Consider the following 22,500-nt stretch of genomic DNA (forward strand, 5'->3'; position numbering starts at 1 on the left):
AAGGTAAGAGGCAGCGACTAATAGAGGTTCTGGTCTAGACAGTTTAGTTCCATCATATGTTCTTAAATGTAGCAAATTGCTAAAATAGCATGATGCTGACATTCCCTTCCTGAGACCTGAGGTACTGATGCCTCGGCCAAGCAAAGCCATGGTTCTGGTGCACTAGCAGTAATACTGTAGCTAGCTTGGTTGTTGTTAGTGTTATTGTTGTGAAAGTCTGGCTTGTGCCATGATAGAGATGGACCGTGTCAATTGTGATAACGTGTGCTGTTAGCTTTAGCTAAACTTGAACTGATCTGTTGTGTGAAGATATAGAGTATACCATACAGTGGGGGAAAAAAAGTATTTAGTCAGCCACCAACTGTGCAAGTTCTCCCACTTAAAAAGATGAAAGAGGCCTGTAATTTTCATCATAGGTACACGTCAACTATGACAGACAAATTGAGAATTTTTTTTCCAGAAAATCACATTGTAGGATTTTTTATGAATTTATTTGCAAATTATGGTGGAAAATAAGTATTTGGTCACATACAAACAAGCAAGATTTCTGGCTCTGTAACTTCTTCTTTAAGAGGCTCCTCTGTCCTCCACTCGTTACCTGTATTAATGGCACCTGTTTGAACTTGTTATCAGTATAAAAGACACCTGTCCACAACCTTAAACAGTCACACTCCAAACTCCACTATGGCCAATACCAAAGAGCTGTCAAAGGACACCAGAAACAAAATTGTAGACCTGCACCAGGCTGGGAAGACTGAATCTGTAATAGGTAAGCAGCTTGGTTTGAAGAAATCAACTGTGGGAGCAATTATTAGGAAATGGAAGACATACAAGACCACTGATAATCTCCCTCGATCTGGGGCTCCACGCAAGATCTCACCCCGTGGGGTCAAAATGATCACAAGAACGGTGAACAAAAATCCCAGAACCACACGGGGGGACCTAGTGAATGACCTGCAGAGAGCTGGGACCAAAGTAACAAAGCCTACCATCAGTAACACACTACGCTGCCAGGGACTCAAATCCTGCAGTGCGAGACGTGTCCCCCTGCTTAAGCCAGTACATGTCCAGGCCCGTCTGAAGTTTGCTAGAGTGCATTTGGATGATCCAGAAGAGGATTGGGAGAATGTCATATGGTCAGATGAAACCAAAATATAACTTTTTGGTAAAAACTCAACTCGTCGTGTTTGGAGGACAAAGAATGCTGAGTTGCATCCAAAGAACACCATACCTACTGTGAAGCATGGGGGTGGAAACATCATGCTTTGGGGCTGTTTTTCTGCAAAGGGACCAGGACGACTGATCCGTGTAAAGGAAAGAATGAATGGGGCCATGTATCGTGAGATTTTGAGTGAAAACCTCCTTCCATCAGCAAGGGCATTGAAGATGAAACGTGGCTGGGTCTTTCAGCATGACAATGATCCCAAACACACCGCCCGGGCAACGAAGGAGGTGGCTTCGTAAGAAGCATTTCAAGGTCCTGGAGTGGCCTAGCCAGTCTCCAGATCTCAACCCCATAGAAAATCTTTGGAGGGAGTTGAAAGTCCGTGTTGCCCAGCGACAGCCCCAAAATATCACTGCTCTAGAGGAGATCTGCATGGAGGAATGGGCCAAAATACCAGCAACAGTGTGTGAAGACTTACAGAAAACGTTTGACCTGTGTCATTGCCAACAAAGGGTATATAACAAAGTATTGAGAAACTTTTATTATTGACCAAATACTTATTTTCCACCATAATTTGCAAATAAATTCATTAAAAATCCTACAATTGATTTTCTGGAGAAAAAAAATCTCATTTTGTCTGTCATAGTTGACGTGTACCTATGATGAAAATTGGTACCTATGATGAAAACTTGCACAATTGGTGGCTGACTAAATACTTTTTTTCCCCACTGTATAACCTTAGTCTTTGGTGTACTTGGGTTCTGTTGATATGAACACCTCATCATATTGGGTTTATCTCTGGTGTTTTTTTGTGTTCTTACACATTTGAGTGAGAATGTCTGAGTAGATATGTAGGTGTGTGTGAGTGACGCTAAGTGATGCTTACTGTCTTTAGGAGAGAGGTGTTATCTGTAGAACATGCTGTGCTCTCGCTCTCTACTGTCACTCACACTCGGTGGATTACACACAGGCCTGACTTAAACCATGAATTTGACAGACCTCTTACGTAGGTGGTCTAAAGAGAGAGAGAGTGTGTGTGTGTGTGTGTGTGTGTGTGTGTGTGTGTGTGTGTGTGTGCGCGCACGTGAGTGTGTCACCCCAGGTCAAGTTGTTGTGTGCCCATCCTGTGATAGGGGGCTAAGCTCTTCTCTAATCTGTCTCATAGACTGGCTAACTAATACTTGATGAACCACTCAATGCTACAACTCTCCACATGCAGGCCAACGTACTACATGTGTAATGAGAGATTCAATATCCATCTCCCCCCATGTTAAGGCATATGGATAATAGTAGAGTGTCATGGAGAGTAGTGTTACTGGGTTATTCATGGTGGGCTATGATGAATGAGGAGAAGGAAGTAGAGGAGTGGTAGAGGGAGATGAATGAGGAGAAGGAAGTAGAGGAGTGGTAGAGGGAGAGATGAATGAGGAGAAGGAAGTAGAGGAGTGGTAGAGGGAGAGATGAATGAGGAGAAGGAAGTAGAGGAGTGGTAGAGGGAGAGATGAATGAGGAGAAGGAAGTAGAGGAGTGGTAGAGGGAGAGATGAATGAGGAGAAGGAAGTAGAGGTGTGGTAGAGGGAGAGATGAATGAGGAGAAGGAAGTAGAGGAGTGGTAGAGGGAGAGATGAATGAGGAGAAGGAAGTAGAGGTGTGGTAGAGGGAGAGATGAATGAGGAGAAGGAAGTAGAGGAGTGGTAGATGGAGAGATGAATGAGGAGAAGGAAGTAGAGGAATGTTAGAGGGAGAGATGAATGAGGAGAAGGAAGTAGAGGAGTGGTAGAGGGAGAGATGAACACCTCAGATGAGTAGAACAAAGACATGATGGATCTTTTTTGGTCTGCACTGCCTTCAGCAGCTGTGTGTGTGTGTGTGTGTGTGTGTGTGTGTGTGTGTGTGTTGTGTGTGTGTGTGTGTGTGTGTGTGTGTGTGTGTGTGTGTGTGTGTCCAGACATGCTGCTGCTGACAGGCTGTGTTTCATGCCCCAGTGCTCTTGACCCCAGAATGATGCCTCACTGACCTCTGACATGTACGACTCCGGAGAAGGACTGGAAGGGGGAGGGAGGGAACATGGGAAGAGGAAGAGGGAGGAGTGAAAGGCATGGGGGCTTAGAAAGTAGGTATGGAATAGGAGAGATCGAGAGAGGGATCGTGAAAAAAGAGAAGAAAATAACTGATATGCAGCCAAACATGTATTGTAGAAACGTCGGAGCAGAGTAGGCTGTGGTCGTGGTCATGTGGTCAGAGTTATAAACCACTTCTAGAACCCTTAACGACCCTGCTCTTAATGATGTGACCACACACAGATGCTCTTTTCAGATCTCAATGCCACCTTTCCTAACAGTTTTATACTAGTTTTATTGTCGGAAATCTGCTAGTGATGTCCTATAGACACAGTAATAGTTAATTGTTGTTGTCGTATGGATGACATTGGGAATCATCTAATTGATCAAATGTTAGGTCACCTTTGACACTGGTGTGTAGTGTTTTTACATCCATTTGCATTGTTAACATTAGCTTTTCCGATATTTGCGTCACTGTCCGGCGTTCGGGTCTTACCCACCTATCCTACCCCTCCATCCCCAGTGTAAACCCTGCTGGATGTGGGCCAGTGCCTGGAGGACATGTGTCTGTTGTCATAACATGTTTATGTGTTTGGGACTCTGCCATTATTTCCATGTGGACATGCTTCTAAACAAGTGTCCTATTGAGACAGCACATATCAGTCTGCCCCTAGCTCTGGTAAAGCCTATGTGTTTAAAGCTCTGTCTCCTGGTGACTCAGATGGACTCACATCCTGCTCTGTATCCTAACATTCCCCACATCCCCCTCTTTCTCTCCATTTTACCTACTGTAGATACCAGTGGCGGCTCCTGAAAAAATTCTCAGGGGGGGCAATTTTTCTGATGATTTAGGTGACCTACACACATTTAAAAAAAGATATGTCCAGCAACAACATGAAGACAGGGGCAGCATATAAGTCAATACCAGAAGCATTTATTGACTGATCTCAAAAGTGTTGGCTTACAAAATCAAAATAAGTTATCACAGTAAAAATAATCAAGGGTGTTCTTTCACATTCCTCAACACTGCATAAACAATATGCATTTCCATAAAACACCTCATCTAATTGTGCCACAAAGTTGACAAGTCCAAGAAAAATACCAGGGTTGGTGGAGCCCTCAGTTTCATATTTGCCTCGCAAAGCTAACTCAAACACTCCGCAAAACTTCACACACTGGATTAGCCGGCTGAGGATGTGGCGGTTCTTGCTAACCTCATCGTTGTGGCGGCGGACAGCTAGCCTGTATCCCTCATCCAGTTGAGTGGCAATGTTCACTCTCCCCAAAGCAGACAATCTCAAACAGCTATCCATGTGGGTCTTTGACAGCTCATGTTTCTTAATCTTTTCTGAAAGATGGTGCATGTCCGTTACACTAGTCGCTGTCTAAGCGGTGCTGTCTGCCGTGCCGCCTTCAGGGTGAAAGAGTAAGCAGGGGTAGCAGAAGACTGCATTAGCTACATCGCAGCCTGCTAGCCAGGTTTTTCGTTCGTACCAATTTTTGGAAAATCCTCGGGTGTAGGACTTTCCCCCTTTAGTAGAAACCTGTTGAATTATTAAATTTGGTCTGGGAGGTCATAATTGTTTCGTTGCCAATTTATCTTGATTTGTTCGCCGACAAAAAGGAACTTCTTTCAAAGAGACAATCGAGTTGCACTGAACGCTAGCCATCTTGACAGTAGTACGTGAATTGATTGACGCTGCTACCCGCTCTTTTCTTAGTTACGTTCATGGTTATGTTACGTATGACGAAAGCGCGTAAGTGCAAGCCCTCCCAGAACCCATAGAGATTGTATTGAAAGCTCTGATATTTGAAAAAAAAAAGATTTTACATGAGAGTCTATGAGAGACTTCTGGGGCGATTTTCAACCTGACTGAAATCGCCCCAAAAGGGGCGGGGCCATTTGAAGCACGACTTTAGCCTGATTGGACATTTAGTGGCAGATCAGACGTCCAGATTAGAACACTGATAACTACTGTTGCCGTGATATAATTGATTAGAAAAAAAATCCCTTCCTTTTCCCGTTTGGCAGTGCGTCGCCCATATCGCCCTAATGAACACACCGCCCCTGGTAGATACACCCACAACCCCCTCTTTCTCTCCATTTTACCTACTGTAGATACACCCACATCCCCCTCTTTCTCTCCATTTTATCTACTGTAGATACACCCACATCCCCCTCTTTCTCTCCATTTTACCTACCTCCAATTTCCTCTCCTCTCTCCTCCCGTTCTTCTCCTTAGGGCCTATTCCACCCTCTCCCAACCTTCTTATCTTCCTTCCAACCCCTGTCTCTGTTGCTTATCCTCTCTTCCACTTCTTGCCCCCTCTACCTCCTCGTCTCCTCCATCCCTTCCCTCCCTCTATCACCCATCTTATGTAAGCCTCCAGTTACAGAGCCAGGACACACACACAGAGAGAAAGAGAGACCCTGGCCGTCTGTGTTTGTCTGGTGTTTCTCTGTGAGCAGTGGTGTCCAAGCCTTAATGAGGGGACACAAAGACCCATTGACAGAGACCCAGCATGTAGGAATCTCACCCCAGCCAAGAGCACCCCGGACAGACATCAACTGCCCTGGGCGCACCCTCTGCACAAAGGCCTCCAGTGTGGACTGAGACCCTGAAATGAGAGAAAGAGAGGGAGAGAGAGAGAGGGAGAGAGAGAGAGAGAGAGAGAGAGAGAGAGAGAGAGAGAGAGAGAGAGAGAGAGAGAGAGAGAGAGAGAGAGAGAGAGAGAGAGAGAATGGGAGGAGAAACAGAAAGAGAGAAAGAGAAAAATAAAAAAGGAGAGGCTCATCAAGAGAGAATCACGTATTAGCCGCCTCTGTGAATATCTGTCTCATACAGCCTCATGCTTCCTCTCCTCTCTTCTCCTCTCCTCCCTCTCTTCTTCCTCATCTCCCTCTCTATCAGCTGTCTGCAGTGCTGAGACCCACCTTCTGCCCTCCCTATGCCTGTCATTCAGTCTGACCAGTGTTCAGTTCTCAGAGGATCCTTACTGCGGATAACAGAGGAATATACAGCTATACTTATGGTCTGTGGTGACACTTCTGGTCTGGTGTGAGTTACAAGGACTGTAACATCAGCGTCTGATATGGAGAGACCTCTCCGCTGGAGAGAGAGGTGTTTGTTCAATATGGTTCTGGAGAGCTGTGCTTCTTGAGGACTTACTCTTTAGAGATAGATGCCATTGACTGGTGGCTGCTGGACATGAGCTCTGTGTGTTGTATTAAGACATTCTGTGCTGGACATACATGGCATTGCATATTTTATGAGATCATTTTCTGTTTTCTATCTCATCTCTCTCTATGAACACAAACACCAACACGAGTGGTCAAAGTTCCAGTGAAGGATACTGAGTTGTGTTTCAAAGTTCTACAGGAGGGTTCTAAGTTGTCCTGGACGGGTTCTAAAGGTTCTAGATCAGAAGAATAATGACGCTGGCAGCACGACTGGAGGACCTAGAGGTCACTCTGGAACACATGCTCATGGACGTATTCGTAAGTCTTTCTTTATCCCCTTCCCTGTCTCGTACCTCGCTTTTTTCCCCTCTTCCATTTTATAATGCTCTTTGCCATTGATTGGTTTAATTAAAGAGCTTTTAAAAGTCAAGCCTTCCACTACCTATCCTTTCTGTCTCTCTCTTCAATCTCCCTCTCTCTGCCTATCCCTCTCTTTTTTTCTCTCTCTCTTTCCCTTTGTCTCTCTCCTCAGTATAATCAGGCTGGTGTCATAGACTAGACGTAACATAGTAAAAAGGGATGCTCAAATAAGTATGATATGTTACGTTTGGTATCGTTACATAAGACAGAAGGTTACTTAAGGCAAAAACAAAAGGAGGGTGGTTGGTTGTGTTGGCATATAATGCAAACATCTTGCAACACAAAGGTTGCATGTTCGAATCATGGACAACTTTAGCATTTTAGCTAATTTGCAACTACATACTACTTTTTAGCTACTTTGCAACTACTTAGCATGTTAGCTAACCCTTCCCCTAAAACTAATCTTAACCCTTTACCCTAACTCCTAACCCTAACCTTAACCTTAACCCTAACCCTAACCTTAACCCTAACCTTAACCCCTAACCTTAACCTTGGCAACTACTTAGCATGTTAGCTAACCCTTCCCCTAACCCTAACTTTAACTATTTAACCTAACTCCTAACCATAACCCTAACCTCAACCCTAACCTTAATCTTATCATATGAATTGTGATTTGTAACATATCATACGAAATGGGTGATGGACATCCATAAATAAATACATGCCATACCAAACGTAACACATCGTACTAATTGGAGCATCGCAGATTTTTGTTTACTATGTTACGTCTACCCCTGAGTCCAGGTTGATATAATTGTGGTTAGAGGCCAGAGGCCAGCATATGTTCATGTCCCTGTCCAGATGTTTGGACTAATCAGCACAGAGAATAGTGAAGTGATTAAACTAGTGTACCCCAGTGGTATAGACTGTTCAGCATGCACTGAGTAGGTTTAGGGTTAGAGTGGTATATTCCCTGTAGCTCAGTTGGTAGAGCATGGCGCTTGCAACGCCAGGGTTGTGGGATCGTTTCCCACAGGGGGCCAGTATGAAAATGTATGCACTCACTAACTGTAAGTCGCTCTGGATAAGAGCGTCTGTAAATGTTGCTATAGCTCAGTTGGTTGGAACATGGTGCTGGAAGTTCTGAAGTTGTACTAAAGTTATTTGTGCTCTGACTTTTTGTGAATAGGCCAATGTTATTGGCAGTGATATGAGAGAGAGAAAAAAAATGTGTTTTCTGTAATGCTTCAGTAGCTATAGATCACAGCAGCCCATGTGGTCTAGAATTCAGAAAGGTGGTAAACTGTGTTCAGTAACCATACCGGACAGACCCCCACACACACCAGCGTGATGTAAATATGACTTTCCCCTGGTAGCTTTGTTTCCATAATAAGTTGAGTCATTAAGATGCAGTTTCCCCTTCACATTGTTCACAGGGATCTGTCACAAATGAATAATATCACCTTTCATCAAGCGTATAGTGCTTTCACACAATTCTAACATTTCATATAATGCATTGATAGTTGAGCTGTACAATATTGACGTGAGTACATCAATACAACACCGATGTCAGTACAACGTTTCACGATTTGAAATTTGAGGTCAGCCAAATGGTGATATAATTGAATAACGTGGATATGATTCCAGCTAAGAATATGTTTTTGCGTTTGAGGCTGGAGGTAAGACTGTGATGTTATAGGAGTGGTTGGAGCAGGATTGGGAGTGTTGGGACTATTATTCATGCACTACATGTGAGGTGGAAACTGACAAGCAGGAAGACCACATCTTTCCTCTACACTTCCTCACAGCATTCTAATTAGCAGCCTTATTTCTTTATTTTTCTAATTAATGCAGGAGGCCACAATGCAGAGGTTTATCTGGCTGTTTTGCATTTTTAAATTAGAAATATTCAAATGGCTCTGAGCGATCTCCATACACACCCACAAAGAGTCACTCACGCACAAAGTCACACTTATGTACACACACACACATGCAGGCAAGAAAGCACACATGCATGTTCACACATACTGTGAGAATGTGATTTGAAGGAGTCAGGCGCAGGAGGGTAAATCACCGAATAAAGAGTTCACGCTGGATAGCGTCAACAAAATACAGGCACACAGGGAACAATATCCCCGGAAATACAAGGTACGGGTAGCTCAACCGAGCTACACTCAACTCACAAATAACAATCACCCACAAGGACAAGGGGGGCAGAGGGAACACTTATACATGTACTAATGAGGGCATATGAACCAGGTGTGTGTAATTGACAAGACAAGACAAATGGAATAATGAGATATGGAGCGGCAGTGGTTAGTAGGCCGGTGACGACGAACGCGGAAGCCTGCCCGAACAAGGAGGGGAGGCAGGTTCGGAGGAAGTCGTGACAGTACCCCCCCCCCCAGCTCCAGCAGCGCCTCGGGGACGGCCAGGAGGACGCGGAGCAGGGCGAGCCGGATGGCGACGGTGGAAATTCCGCAACAGGGATGGATCGAGGATATCCCTCACCGGGACCAGCACCATTCCTCCGGACCGTACCCCTCCCACTCCACGAGGTACTGAAGGCCCCCCACCTGACACCTCGATTCCAGGATGGAACGGACAGAGTACGCCGGGGCCCCCTCGATGTCCAGAGGAGGTGGAGGGACCTCCCGCACCTCAGACTCCTGGAGCGGACCAGCCACCACCGGCTTGAGGAGAGACACGTGAAATGAGGGGTTAATACAGTAATCGGGGAGAAGTAATAACCTATAGGTGACCTCATTGATTCTCCTCAGGACTTTAAATGGCCCCACAAACCGCGGGCTCAGCTTCCAGCAGGGCAGGCGGAGGGGCAGATTCCGGGTCGAGAGCCAGACCCGATCACCCGGTACGAAGACCGGGGCCTCACTGCGGTGGTGGTCAGCATTGGCCTTCTGACGACGCACGGCGCGTTGGAGGTGGACGTGGGCAGCGTCCCACGTCTCCTCCACGCGCCGAAACCAGTCATCCACTGCAGGAACCTCGGTCTGGCTCTGGTGCCACAGTGCCAGAACCAGTTGGTAACCCAACACACATTGAAATGCCGTTAGGTTAGTGGAGGAGTGCCGGAGAGAGTTCTGGGCATATATTCGGCCCATGGCAAGAACACCGACCACTCCCCCGGCCGGTCCTGGCAGTAGGACCGCAGGAACCTACCCACATCCTGAATTACCCGTTCCACCTGCCCATTAGACTCGGGGTGGAACCCAGAGGTCAGGCTGACCGAGACCCCCAGATGTTCCATGATCACCTTCCAGACCTTGGATGTGAACTGGGGACCTCGGTCAGACACTATATCCTCTGGTACCCCGTAGTGCCGGAAGACGTGTGTAAACAGGGCCTCCTCAGTTTGCAGGGCCGTGGGGAGACCGGGCAGAGGAAGGAGGCGGCAGGCCTTGGAAAAGCGGTCCACAACGACCAGGATGGTGGTGTTACTTTGGGAGAGGGGAAGATCAGTCAGGAAATCAAAACATAGATGAGACCATGGTCGTTGTGGAATTGGTAAAGGTTGTAACTTACCCGCTGGGAGGTGCCTAGGTACCTTACTCTGGGCGCACACCGAGCAGGAGGAGACATACACCCTCACATCCTTAGCCAAGGTAGGCCACCAGTACTTTCTGGTCAGGCAGCGCACTGTATGACTGATACCTGGGTGACCGGAGGAGGGTGACGTGTGTGCCCAGTAGATCACGGATAAGAGCAGGCACGTACCGCAGCCCAGCTGGACACTGAGGTGGAGATGGATCTGTGCGTAATGCCTGCTCTATATCCGCGTCTATCGCCCATACTACCGGCGCCACAATGCAGGATGCCGGGAGTATGGGGGTGTTGTCTCTTGGCCTCTCAATCTGTGTCATAGAATGCGTCTGCCTTCACGTTCTTCGTACCCGGGATGTATGACAGTGTAAAATCGAACCGGGTGAAGAATAGGGCCCACCTGGCCTGGCGAGGATTCAGCCTCCTCGCTGCCCGGATGTACTCCAGGTTACGGTGGTCCGTCCAGATGAGGAAAGGGTATTTCGCCCCCTCGAGCCAATGCCTCCACACGGTCAAAGCTCGGACAACAGCCAACAGCTCCCGATCACCAATGTCGTAGTTCTACTCCGCCAGGCAGAGCTTCTTAGAGAAGAAGGCACAGGGGCGGAGCTTTGGTGGCATGCCCGAGCATTGAGATAGGACAGCGCCTATCCCTACCTCGGACGCGTCCACCTCCACTACGAACGGTAGTGATGTATCGGGGTGGACCAGTACCGGGGCTGAGGTGAACAGACCCCTCAGTTTCCTGAAGGCCAGGTCAGCCTCAGCAGACCAGCGGAGCCGGGACGGCCCACCCTTCGTATATACCCCTGGCGCGTATATACCCCTGGCGCAGGGACTCTGTGACGTATGTTTCCTTAGCCGCCGTTTCAGCCTGCGACAGGGGGTACACATGACTCCTGGGAGGTACAGCGTCTACCCGGAGGTTTATCGCACAATCCCCCGCCCGATGAGGTGGTAACTTGGTAGCCTGCGTCTTTGAAAATGCGTGCGCCAAATCGAGGTATTCAGGGGGAATGCGCATGGTGGAGGTACTGTCTGGACTTTCCACCGTGGTTGCACCAACGGAAACACCTAGACACCTACCCTGACACTCTCGCGACCACCCCGTAAGAACCCTCTGCGGCCATGAGAAGGTGGGGTTGTGGAGTGCTAACCAAGGAATACCTAATACCACAGGGAAAGCAGGGGACTCAATAATAAAAAAAAGTGATCTGCTCACAATGAGTCTCCTGGGTAATCATGGTAACTGGTGCAGTAATTTCCTGAACAAATCCGGACCCTAATGGTCGACTATCAAGTGCTCTGATGAGGAGTGGAATGGACAGGGGAACCAATGAAATACCTAGACGGCGTGAGAATGCCGTAAAGTTGGCAGGCGAGCGGCTGGTCCACCTGAGGCAGGGGACGAGAGGCAGGCGAGCGGCTGTCCATAAAGTTCCCAGCAGCTCCCGAAACTCCAAAGTGAAGTCCTGCGCGGTCTTCGTCCCCTGCCTCAGGTGGACCAGCCGCTCGCCTGCTTCTCGACCCTCGGGCAGGTGATCAAAGACCGCCCGAAAGAGGCACGCAAACTCCCCGTAGTTCTCCAACGCAGCTCCTCCTTTGTTCCACAACGCTTTGGCCCACTCCAGGCCTTTCCCCGAGAGGCAGGAGACGAGGGCGGACACCTTCTCTCGCTCCGATGGGGCCGGCCTGATGCTGGAGAAATAGAGCTCCAGTTGGAGGAGGAATCCTGGGCCGCCGTCCCGTCGAACTCCCGTGGTCGGGATATCTGGATCCCTCCTGGTGCTGGGGTGTGGGTGGCTGGATCCGGTTGGCCAGCTAGTCTCGACAGATCGGGTTCCTCTCCTCTCCAAGCGTTGGACTACCTGAAGAACCCGATCCATCGCTTCCCCAAGCATTCCTGGCCAGCAGGAATGCTCCTGGACCCATGCCACGACTCCAGGCATGCGCTCCTCTCCCGCTGACTCCATAGTGCAGGGTGGGTGATTCTGTGAGAATGTGATTTGAAGGAGTCAGGCGCCGAATACAGAGTTTACTCCGTAGGACACAGTTACGCTGGATAGCGTCAACAAAATACAGGCACACGGGGAACAATATCCCCGGAAATACAAGGTACGGGTAGCTCAACCGAGCTACACTCAGCTCACAAATAACAATCACCCACAAGGACAAGGGGGGCAGAGGGAACACTTATACATGTACTAATGAGGGGATATGAACCAGGTGTGTGTAATTGACAAGACAAGACAAATGGAATGATGAAATATGGAGCGGCAGTGTCTAGTAGGCCGGTGACGACGAACGCCGAAGCCTGCCCGAACAAGGAGGGGAGGCAGCCTCGGAGGAAGTCGTGACACATACACACACGATCAGTCGCACATGCACACACACACGCAAGCAACTTCATTCACAAACACACAAGCACAAACATGTGCATACATTTGAGAAGAGGCCTCCCCAACCTCTATAAGCCATAATGCATAGCATGGCCTGTCCCTCTTTTGCATGTGCTGGTGTTTGTCAAGGAGTGTGTGTAATGTCTGTGTAGCTGGGCCCCGTGTAGCTGTCACGGTGTTAGAAATGGTGAGGTGTGGAATCAGGCGCAGAAGCAGATGTACAGTCCAACAAGACTTTACTAGCGTGCAAAATATCCAAACACGGCCAGAGGCCAACAGACGCACACAGGCGTCAAACACGAGCGCACAAACACAGGGCGCAAAAACTCTCCTCAACCGAGGAGGAAGTAAATCGACTGGCGTACCGAAACACGGGTAACGCACAAACACCTGACACGAAACAATTACACACAACACTACACTAACAACAAGGAAACTAAATAGGGTGCTTAATGAGACATAACACAAGACAGGTGTGGCTAACAGACAACACTAATCAAACAGGAAACATGGAACATGCAACGGTGGCAGCTAGAATTCGGAGACGACGAACGCTCGAAACCTGCCCGAACAAGGGGAGAGAGGCAGCCTCGGCGAAACCGTGACAGTACCCCCTTGACGCGCTGCTCCAGACGTGCGCTGACTCCGGCCTCGGGACGACCCGGAGGACGTGGAGCAGGCGCGCGGATACCCCCGATGGAATTCCGTCAGGAGCGACGGGTCCAAAATGTCTCTCCTCGGCACCCAGCACCGCTCCTCCCGGACCGTACCCCTCCCACTCCACTAGATACTGGAGACCCCCCATCCGACGCTCTCGAATCCAAGATGGACCTCACGGAGTACGCCGGTGCCCCCTCGATGTCCAATGGGGGCGGGGGAGTCTCCCCTATCTCATTTTCTTGAGCGGGCCCGCTACCACCGGCCTGAGAAGGGACACATGGAACGAGGGGTTAATACACTTATACTCCACAGGTAGCTGTAATCTATAACATACCTCGTTCAACCTTCTCAGGACTTTAAATGGCCCTACAAACCGCCGACCCAGTTTCCGACAGGGCAGGCGGAGGGGCAGGTTTCTGGTAGAGAGCCAGACTCGATCACCAGGTGCGTACACCGGTCCCTCACTGCGGGTGGAGATCAGCGCTCGCCTTCTGACGTCGGAGGGCCCGCTGCAGGTGGACGTGTGCAGCGTTCAAGTCTCCTCCGAGCGCCGCGCCCACTCATCCACCGCAGGAGCCTCGATCTGGCTCTGCTGCCAGGGTGCCAGAACCGGCTGGTAACCTAACACACATTGAAATGGAGTTAGGTTAGTGGAGGAATGGCGTAGGGGAATTCTGGGCCATCTCGGCCCAGGGAACGTACCTTGACCACTCCTCCGGCCGGTCCTGGCAGTATGTTCTGAGAAACCTACCCACATCCTGGTTTACGCTGCTCCACCTGCCCATTACTCTCCGGGTGGTACCCCGAGGTGAGGCTCACCGAGACCCCAACCGCTCCATAAACGCTCTCCAGACTCTGGAGGTGAATTGGGGACCCCGATCAGCCACAATGTCCTCGGGTACCCCGTAGTGCCGAACACATGGGTGAACAGTGCCTCGGCAGTTTGTAGGGCAGTAGGAAGACCCGGCATGGGGAGCAAACGACAGGCCTTAGAGAACCGGTCCACAACGACCAGGATGGTAGTATTCCCTTGGGGAGAGGGGAAGGTCTGTTATAAAGTCCACAGAGAGGTGGGACCATGGTCGTTGTGGAACGGGCAGGGGTAGCAACTTACCCCTAGGCAGATGTCTAGGCGCCTTACACTGGGCGCACACCGAGCAGGAGGAAACATAAACCCTCACATCCCTTGCCAACGTGGGCCACCAGTACTTGGCACTAAGACAGTGCACTGTCCGGCCGATACCCGGATGTCCAGAGGAGGGTGACGTGTGAGCCCAATAGATCAATCGATCCCGAACCTCGAGCGGAACGTACTTCCGACCCTCCGGGCACTGTGGTGGACTAGGGTCGGTGCGTACCGCCCGCTCAAGTTCAGCATCGACCTCCCACACTACCGGTGCCACCAGACACGACTCAGGCAGTATGGGGAGTGGGCTCCACGGACCTCTCCTCCGTGTCATACCGCCGAGACAGCGCATCTGCCTTACCATTCTGTGACCCAGGGATGTACGTGATCTTAAAACTGAACCTGGTCAAGAACATACTCAATCTTGCCTGGCGAGGGTTCAGCCTCCTCGCCGCCCGGATGTACTCCAGGTTACGGTGGTCCGTCAAAATGAGGAAAGGGTGTTGAGCCCCCTCAAGCCAGTGCCTCCACACCTTTAGGGCCTGTACCACGGCTAACAGCTCCCTGTCCCCTACGTCATAGTTCCGCTCCGCCGGACTGAGCTTCTTAGAATAAAAAGCACAGGGGCGGAGTTTAGGTGGCGCGCCAGACCGTTGTGAAAGCACGGCTCCTAAACCGGCCTCTGACGCGTCCACCTCTACCTGGAACGGCAAAGAGGGATCCGGATGCGCCAGCACCGGGGCCGAGGTAAACAGGTCCTTCAGCCTCCCAAACGCCCTGTCCGCCTCGGCCGACCACTGCAGACGCACCGGACCCCCTTCAAAAGAGACGTGATGGGAGCTGCCACCTGTCCAAAACCCCGGATAAACCTCCTGTAGTAATTTGCAAACCCCAAAACTGCTGCACCTCCTTCACAGTTGTTGGTGTTTGCCAATTACGCACGGCCGACACCCGGTCTACCTCCATCTTCACCCCTGACGCAGACAACTGATAACCCAAAAAGGAGACCGACTCCTGGAAAAACAGACACTTCTCTGCCTTCACATACAGGTCGTGCTCCACCAGCCTCCGCAACACTCTACGCACCAGGGCCACATGCTCGACACGGGTGGCGAGTACACCGAGAATGTCATCAATGTACACAACCACCCCTGCCCCTGCATGTCCCTGAAGATCTCATCCACGAATGATTGGAAAACTGACGGAGCGTTCATCAACCCGTATGGCATGACCAGATACTGCGTAATGGCCCGAGGTGGTACTAAAGGCTGTCTTCCATTCATCACCCTCCCTGATGCGCACCAGTTGTACGCGCTCCTGAGATCTAATTTAGTGAAGAACGCGCTCCCATGCAACGACTCAGTCATGGTCGCAATCAGCGGGAGTGGATAACTGTACTTCACCGTAATCTGATTGAGACCACGGTAATCGATGCACGGCGCAAACCACCATCCTTTTTTCTTCACAAAAAGAAACTTCGAGGACGCAGGGGAAGTGGAAGGCCGTATGTATCCTTGTCTCAGAGATTCATCTATGTAAATCTCCATAGCTTTCTTCTCCTCCTGAGACAGAGGATACACATGGCTCCGTGGGAGCGCAGCTCCTGCCTGGAGGTCTATCGCACAATCTCCCTGCCTATGGGGTGGCAACCGCGTCGCCCTCGCCTTACTAAACGCAATAGCCAAATCCCCATACTCAGGGGGAACGTGCAATGCGGGCACCTGGTTTGGACTCTCCACCGAGGTAGCCCCTACGGAAACGCCCAAACATCTACCCACACACTGAGCAGACCACTCCATCAGAGCCCTCTCCTGCCACGAAATAGCTGGGTTATGGGTACTCAACCAGGGCATGCCCAGCACCACCGGATACGCAGGAGAGTCAATCAGGAACAGCTGAATCATCTCCTGATGATCCCCCTGCGCACACATCCTAAGTGGCGCCGTGACCTCCCTGATTAAGCCCGTACCCAACGGACGACTATCTAGGGCATGAACGGGAAAGGAACATCAACAGGAATAAGGGGAATCCCTAACGCTAAACAAAACTTTTTATCAATAAAATTCCCAGCCGCGCCTGAATCTACCAGCGCCTTATGCTGGGAATGAGGTGCTACCTGTGGAAAACGCACAGGCATCCAAAAATGGGCAACAGTGAGCTCTGGGTGAGTGGGGCGCCTACTCACCTGGAGGGAATCCCCCAGTGCGGGACCTGTCGTCATCCTCCCTAGGAGGCCATCCCCAGCACCTAGCCGCGGTGTGTCCTCCCCGACCACAGTTGGTGCAGTGGATGGACCCCCTAACCAACCGACTCCTCCTCTCTCTAGCGCCAGCGCCCAGAGCTCCATAGGACACGGCTCGGAGGCGCTGGAGGGTGAATGGACGGACCCCCTCAGGACGCCCGCGGGTGGCCAATAGGTTATCCAGCCTGATGGACATGTCGACCAGCTGGTCGAAAGAGAGACTGGTGTCCCTACAAGCCAGCTCCCACGGACGTCCTCTCGTAGGCTACATCTGTATAGATCGACGAGGGGCCCGCTCATTCCACCCTGCATCTGCCGCTAGAGTACGGAATTCGAGAGCGAATGCTTGGGCACTCCTCCTCCCCTGCCGGAGGAAGACCCAGACGCTCCCCCGCCGCTTTCCCCCTCCGGGGATGGTCAAACACCGCCCTGAAGCGGCGGGAGAACTGCGTTGTAGGTGATAGTCTCGAGGCGTCGATCTTCCTCCACTCCGCGTTGGCCCATTCCAACGCCTTCCCGGACAGGCAGGAGATCAGGGCGGACACGCTCTCATGCCCCGAGGGGTGCCAGGTGTACGGTGGCCAGGTACAGCTCCACCTGGAGGAGGAATCCTGACACCCAGCCGCGGTTCCGTCGTAGGCCCTCGGGAGAGAGAGTCGGATTCCTCGGGGTTCTGGCGCTGGAATGGGCGGACTGGCCGATGGTGCTGGCAGGGAGGGAGGTGGTGGAGGCGCTCCCCAGCCTCGGAGCGTGGTGATCACCTCCTGCAGGGCGGACCCCATCTGCTGTATCTGGTCCTGTTGTTCCCGAACCTGGACCTCCAGTCTCGTCGGGGCTGCTTCGGCTCCTGCTGATTCCATGTCAAGGTGTGTAATTCTGTCACGGTGTTAGAAATGGTGAGGTGTGGAATCAGGCGCAGAAGCAGATGTACAGTCCAACAAGACTTTACTAGCGAGTGCAAAATAATCCAAACACGGCCAGAGGCCAACAGACGCACACAGGCGTCAAACACGAGCGCACAAACACAGGGCGCAAAAACTCTCCTCAACCGAGGAGGAAGTAAATCGTAACTGGCGTACCGAAACACGGGTAACGCACAAACACCTGACACGAAACAATTACACACAACACTACACTAACAACAAGGAAACTAAATAGGGTGCTTAATGAGACATAACACAAGACAGGTGTGGCTAACAAACACTAATCAAACAGGAAACATGGAACATGCAACGGTGGCAGCTAGAATTCCGGAGACGACGAACGCCGAAACCTGCCCGAACAAGGGAGAGAGGCAGCCTCGGCCGAAACCGTGACAGTAGCTCAGTTGGTAGAGCATGGTGTTTGCAATGCCTGGGTTGTGGGTTCGATTCCCACGGGGGGCCAGCATGAAAAAAATAAAAAAAATGTATGCACTCACTAACTGTAAGTCGCTCTGGATAAGAGCGTCTGCTAAATATGTAAAATGTATGTGTTAGTACTGTTCTCTCTGTAGATATAGTAAGTAGAGAACATTATAGTAACGTATCAGAGGACGTTAAAGCAATGTACTCCTTCACACGCCAGTGGGCTGAGAAGGATGTTATACCTTTGTGTGTGTGTGCCATTCTCAGCATTATGTTGGAGTGGGTATTGGAGCGTGACTGTATTCATAATTACAGTACTCTATATGAATGATTCAGTAAGGCTAGCAGACCCACATCGGTGAGTTACTTTATTAACATAGAGAAACAGGGACAGCTTCAGGTTGACACAATAGATCTGTCCTCTTGTTTTATAGGAAGTTCCCTGCAAAGCAATATTCCTTTATGGATGAAGCAGCGTACCTTTTGGAATGTCGGATTATTATGCAAATACTATTATCTCAGAATCTCAATGCATTTCTATGGTAAATTGTATTTTGCTGCCATATTGATTTTGATTTGACTTACTGTCAGACCACAACACTATACACTATGAAAGGGACTGGCCATTCACATAGCCAAGCGCCATAGCAATGCACATAACAACGTAGCAACAAGACCCTCTGGACACCGTTTTTTCCCACCCGATTGGCATTCTAATATCAAAAGTCTCCATTTATAATTTGACGCTGTGATGACATTATATCAACCTTATGACTTGATGTAGAGGGAGAATGAAGGGATACGTGGGATACGTACTTCTCTGTCTCTACAATGAGACCATACAGGATCTTGGCTTCTACAAAGGCTGACAATCACATCAGGCAGGAGATGTAGCACCAGGATTAAAAATGCATTCAACCTTCCTGTAGTCTAATTGAGTTACCTCCTTCTCCTATCCTCTCCTCCCCCTCCCACCTGCCACTTCCTCATCGCTGCCACTTCTTCATCCCGTCTCTCCTTTTATCCCTTCCTCCCTCACCCTGACTGAAACGTATAGAACTCAACTGTTTCTGAACTTGAAAATGTGGGCTATATGATAAATTATCACAAACTAGGGTAGGTTGTGTGTGTGCGTGTGTGTGTGTGTGTGTGTGTGCATGTGTGCGTGTGTATGCGTGTGTGTCTGATCGCTTCTCTCTCTACATAACCGTTCTGTGATATAGACCAAATAAAGATACAAAATCACACACACACACACAGGAGGATGACAAAGAGAGCAGAGCAGTGGCCTCCTAGTCCCCTGTGGTGAAGTCATTATGATGGGTTAAGCCCTCATGGAGGGATCTGGGTTCTCCCTCTCGCGCACACATACACCGCTGTATTTGTGACCTACCTGAGAGAGTGTGAAATGAGTGCATTATCAGAAAGCAAAAGACAAGAGTGGTTGTGAATGAACAGATAAGAACACAGACACAGGGAACACCATGAGTTGTATGACAGTCAATAGGAATCATTTCATAGAATGCCAGGCAGGCATAACAACAGCAAATCAATGAGTTATAGTGTTTGAGTGTGACGGTATTGTTTTGAGTGAGATTAATCTCAGTGTGTTGTGTGTGTGCGTGCCTGCCTGCGCGCATGCGTTTGTATATGTGTATGTATTTATGGTGCTGCAACTCTATGTTGGATAGTATCTGTATCTTTAAACATAAACAGCAATACAGAAACTTCCTCTTTGTCTGGCAAGAGCATAGAGTCTGGCTAGAGGGCATTTTCCATAAACACACACACACACACCTCAGACGAGGGACCATAGGGATGAATCAGAGAGCTGTAGGCAGAAACTGGCTGGGCTCTCAGTAAATTAAAACTAAACAATGCCAAGACTTTACCATGGGGAACCATCTCTGCAACTCAGATCACCACTCCAATCATACAACACACACCAGGTGCATTGTTTGAGGAGAAATCTGGTCTTACTAGTAGTAATTAATGTACTGCTTGTTACTGTATTGTTCTCTCTCCTCTCTCTCTCTCTCTCTCTCTCTCTCTCTCTCTCTCTCTCTCTCTCTCTCTCTCTCTCTCTCACTCACTCAGTTCTTTGTGTCTGGAGCTGGCTAGGCTGGTTTTGTGGTGATTAGGTAGTTGGGGGAGAGTCTGTGTGTCAGGGGAGTGTGTGAAGGGAGTGTGGGGGTTACTTTATGTTCAGATAGAGTAATGATTTTCATCAGAACCCTACCGTCTGTCTGTGAATGGCTCATATGTGTGTCTCTGCATTTTATGTGTGTGTGCATGCCTTTTCGTATGTGTTATTGTTTGTGATTGTCCTGTATGTCAGGGTGTTGTGCATATGTTTGACTAAAATAGGTCATTATGCATCTTGCCTGAGGCGTAAAATGATGTCTCTGTTAAGATTAGTGATAACTTGAGGCCTCATTACTGTGTTTTGACTAAAATATTCATTCAAAATGCTTATCACATATTCAGAACATTCAACCCAATTTAGCCTACACAGACGATGGACTTATTGCCGTCTTTACTAGTTAATTATGGACAACGATGTCATTTTTCCTCCTGATGAACAAGATAAAATAGGATATCTTCCGACAAAATAACATGATTAATCTAAGGCATCACAGAGAGCGTTTACATTTCAGACACATCAGACAGTGAAAAGGGATGCGTAGTTCTTTTCATCTTTCTTCTCTTTTATTCCCTCCAGTTTGAGTCTCTGAGTCATGGATGCCTGAACTCTGTGGCAGCACACTCTAGGGTTATATATAGCCCTCTGATATGTCTTATGTAGGCCACACACACACACACACACATTCCTGATGTAGGTATTGAATAAATGATGCTTAGTGGGGATTACTAGTGCAGATGACTTTCTCCTGTTGGCACCCAGCTTTAACCACAAGCTGTGTGTGTATGTGTGTGTGTGTGTGTGTGTGTGTGGGGGGGGGGGGGTCATATAATGTCCACAAAAGCTGTGTTTCAGACACCTCTAATACCATGCATGGCAGGGGGTTTGGGACTTTTAGGGGGCTGCTCTTTTAATCTAGATGTGTGTGTGTGGGGGGGTGTGTGTGTGTCGAACCCTGGTCTTTTGTATGCCTCAAGAACGCCTCAGCCCACTGAGCTACCTTCTAGGCATTAGATCAGGGAGCTAACACAAGTCTTCAGGCAAGATTACTCATCACGTAAGCGTAGTCCACCAAACCACCTCCGCTACTCCTGTGTGTGAGCGTGCATGCCTGTGTGTGTGTTTTATCCATTCAAGCTAATCATCTGCCGATATTGACCAGCTGATTGAGTGAAGCTGAGCATTACAGAGTGATGATGAGAATAAGACAGTATGTCACTATAACCAGCTGTAACTCAGCCCAACCCCAACCCTCAAGAAGCCAGGAAATAGATATGATGCTCAGACAAGGACACCACACCACTCCAGAACTTAAGCTTCGCACTGGTCTCCCTCCTTATCAGGACAGATGGTTTTTATGCTAGTGTTTACCACATGGTTTTGTGCCTAAAACCTTCAAAACCCTTTTTGTGGACCAGAGAATAAGCCAATAGCCATGGTGATGACTGTGTGTCCCCAATCCTGTCCCTAGACATTCCCCTCTCGTTGGGATCCTGTCCCGTTGTATTCTTATTGGCTTGGTATGCATGCGTGCGTGTGTGCGTGCGTGTTTTGGGGTATCCCTCTCAGTGCTCCAGTCCAGAGAGAAGGAGTGAAAGCTGGATGTGGGATTTAAAGATAATCTACTCACCAGATGGCAAACATCACATATTCCTTTTGAGGTGTACCATGTGACCCACTGTACTGTCTGTGTGTGTGTCCCCTTCCCCCGCACACACACATTCACTATTCCTTTGTGATCACATGACAAGGGTACATATGCTAATAACAACCGTAGCGTTGCATTCATCCAGTGACCTGGTTAAGCCCCTGACTAGAGCGAAAGAGAGAGAGAGAGAGAGAGAGAGAGAGAGAGAGAGAGAGAGAGAGAGAGAGAGAGAGAGAGAGAGAGAGAGAGAGAGAGAGAGAGAGAGAGAGAGAGAGAGAGAGAGAGACAGACTAGAGTGGGAGAGAGAGAAGAAACAAAGCATACTCCCTTTCCCTCATATACACACATACACGCGTTCACGCACACACACCGTGTGCTAGAGCGGCAGAGTGGAGCGTAAGCAGAAGAGAATGGGCAGATCTCAGAGTCAGGGGGAGAGAGAGGCAGAGAGATACACACTCTCCTCTCACCAAGAGTAACAGGAGAGAGAGAGTGAGAGAAGGAGGGAAGACAGTACTGGGACTACTCACACACTCTCTCTCACAGACAGACGCTAGCTCGCGTGAGCTGCTTCCAGGCTGGACGGGAATAGATGGTCTCCCACTACAC

The 22,500-nt window shown here is 49.4% G+C and overlaps 1 protein-coding gene across 12 annotated transcripts in view; it reads left to right on the forward strand.

Annotated features, from left to right (window-relative positions):
* The window catches only part of LOC121576587 (FERM domain-containing protein 4A-like), a 242,235-nt gene that overhangs the window by 84,960 nt on the left and 134,775 nt on the right, over nt 1-22,500 (forward strand). For 8 of the 12 annotated variants that reach the window (XM_045223439.1, XM_045223442.1, XM_045223443.1 and 5 more), the window contains exon 1: nt 22,199-22,500. This exon is cut by the window's right edge and continues 134 nt beyond it. The exons of 2 other annotated variants lie outside the window; for them this stretch is intronic. Coding sequence is in view for 1 of the 10 variants with exons in the window: in XM_045223444.1 (XP_045079379.1) it covers nt 1-3 (3 nt within the window). In the remaining 9 variants the exon portion in view is untranslated. Of the gene's footprint in view, nt 4-22,198 lie in introns of those variants that run through there. 2 more of the 12 variants (XM_045223444.1, XM_045223447.1) reach the window with 2 other exon arrangements.

The sequence above is a fragment of the Coregonus clupeaformis genome, chromosome 11 (assembly GCF_020615455.1).
Source record: "Coregonus clupeaformis isolate EN_2021a chromosome 11, ASM2061545v1, whole genome shotgun sequence".
Lineage (NCBI taxonomy): Eukaryota > Metazoa > Chordata > Actinopteri > Salmoniformes > Salmonidae > Coregonus > Coregonus clupeaformis.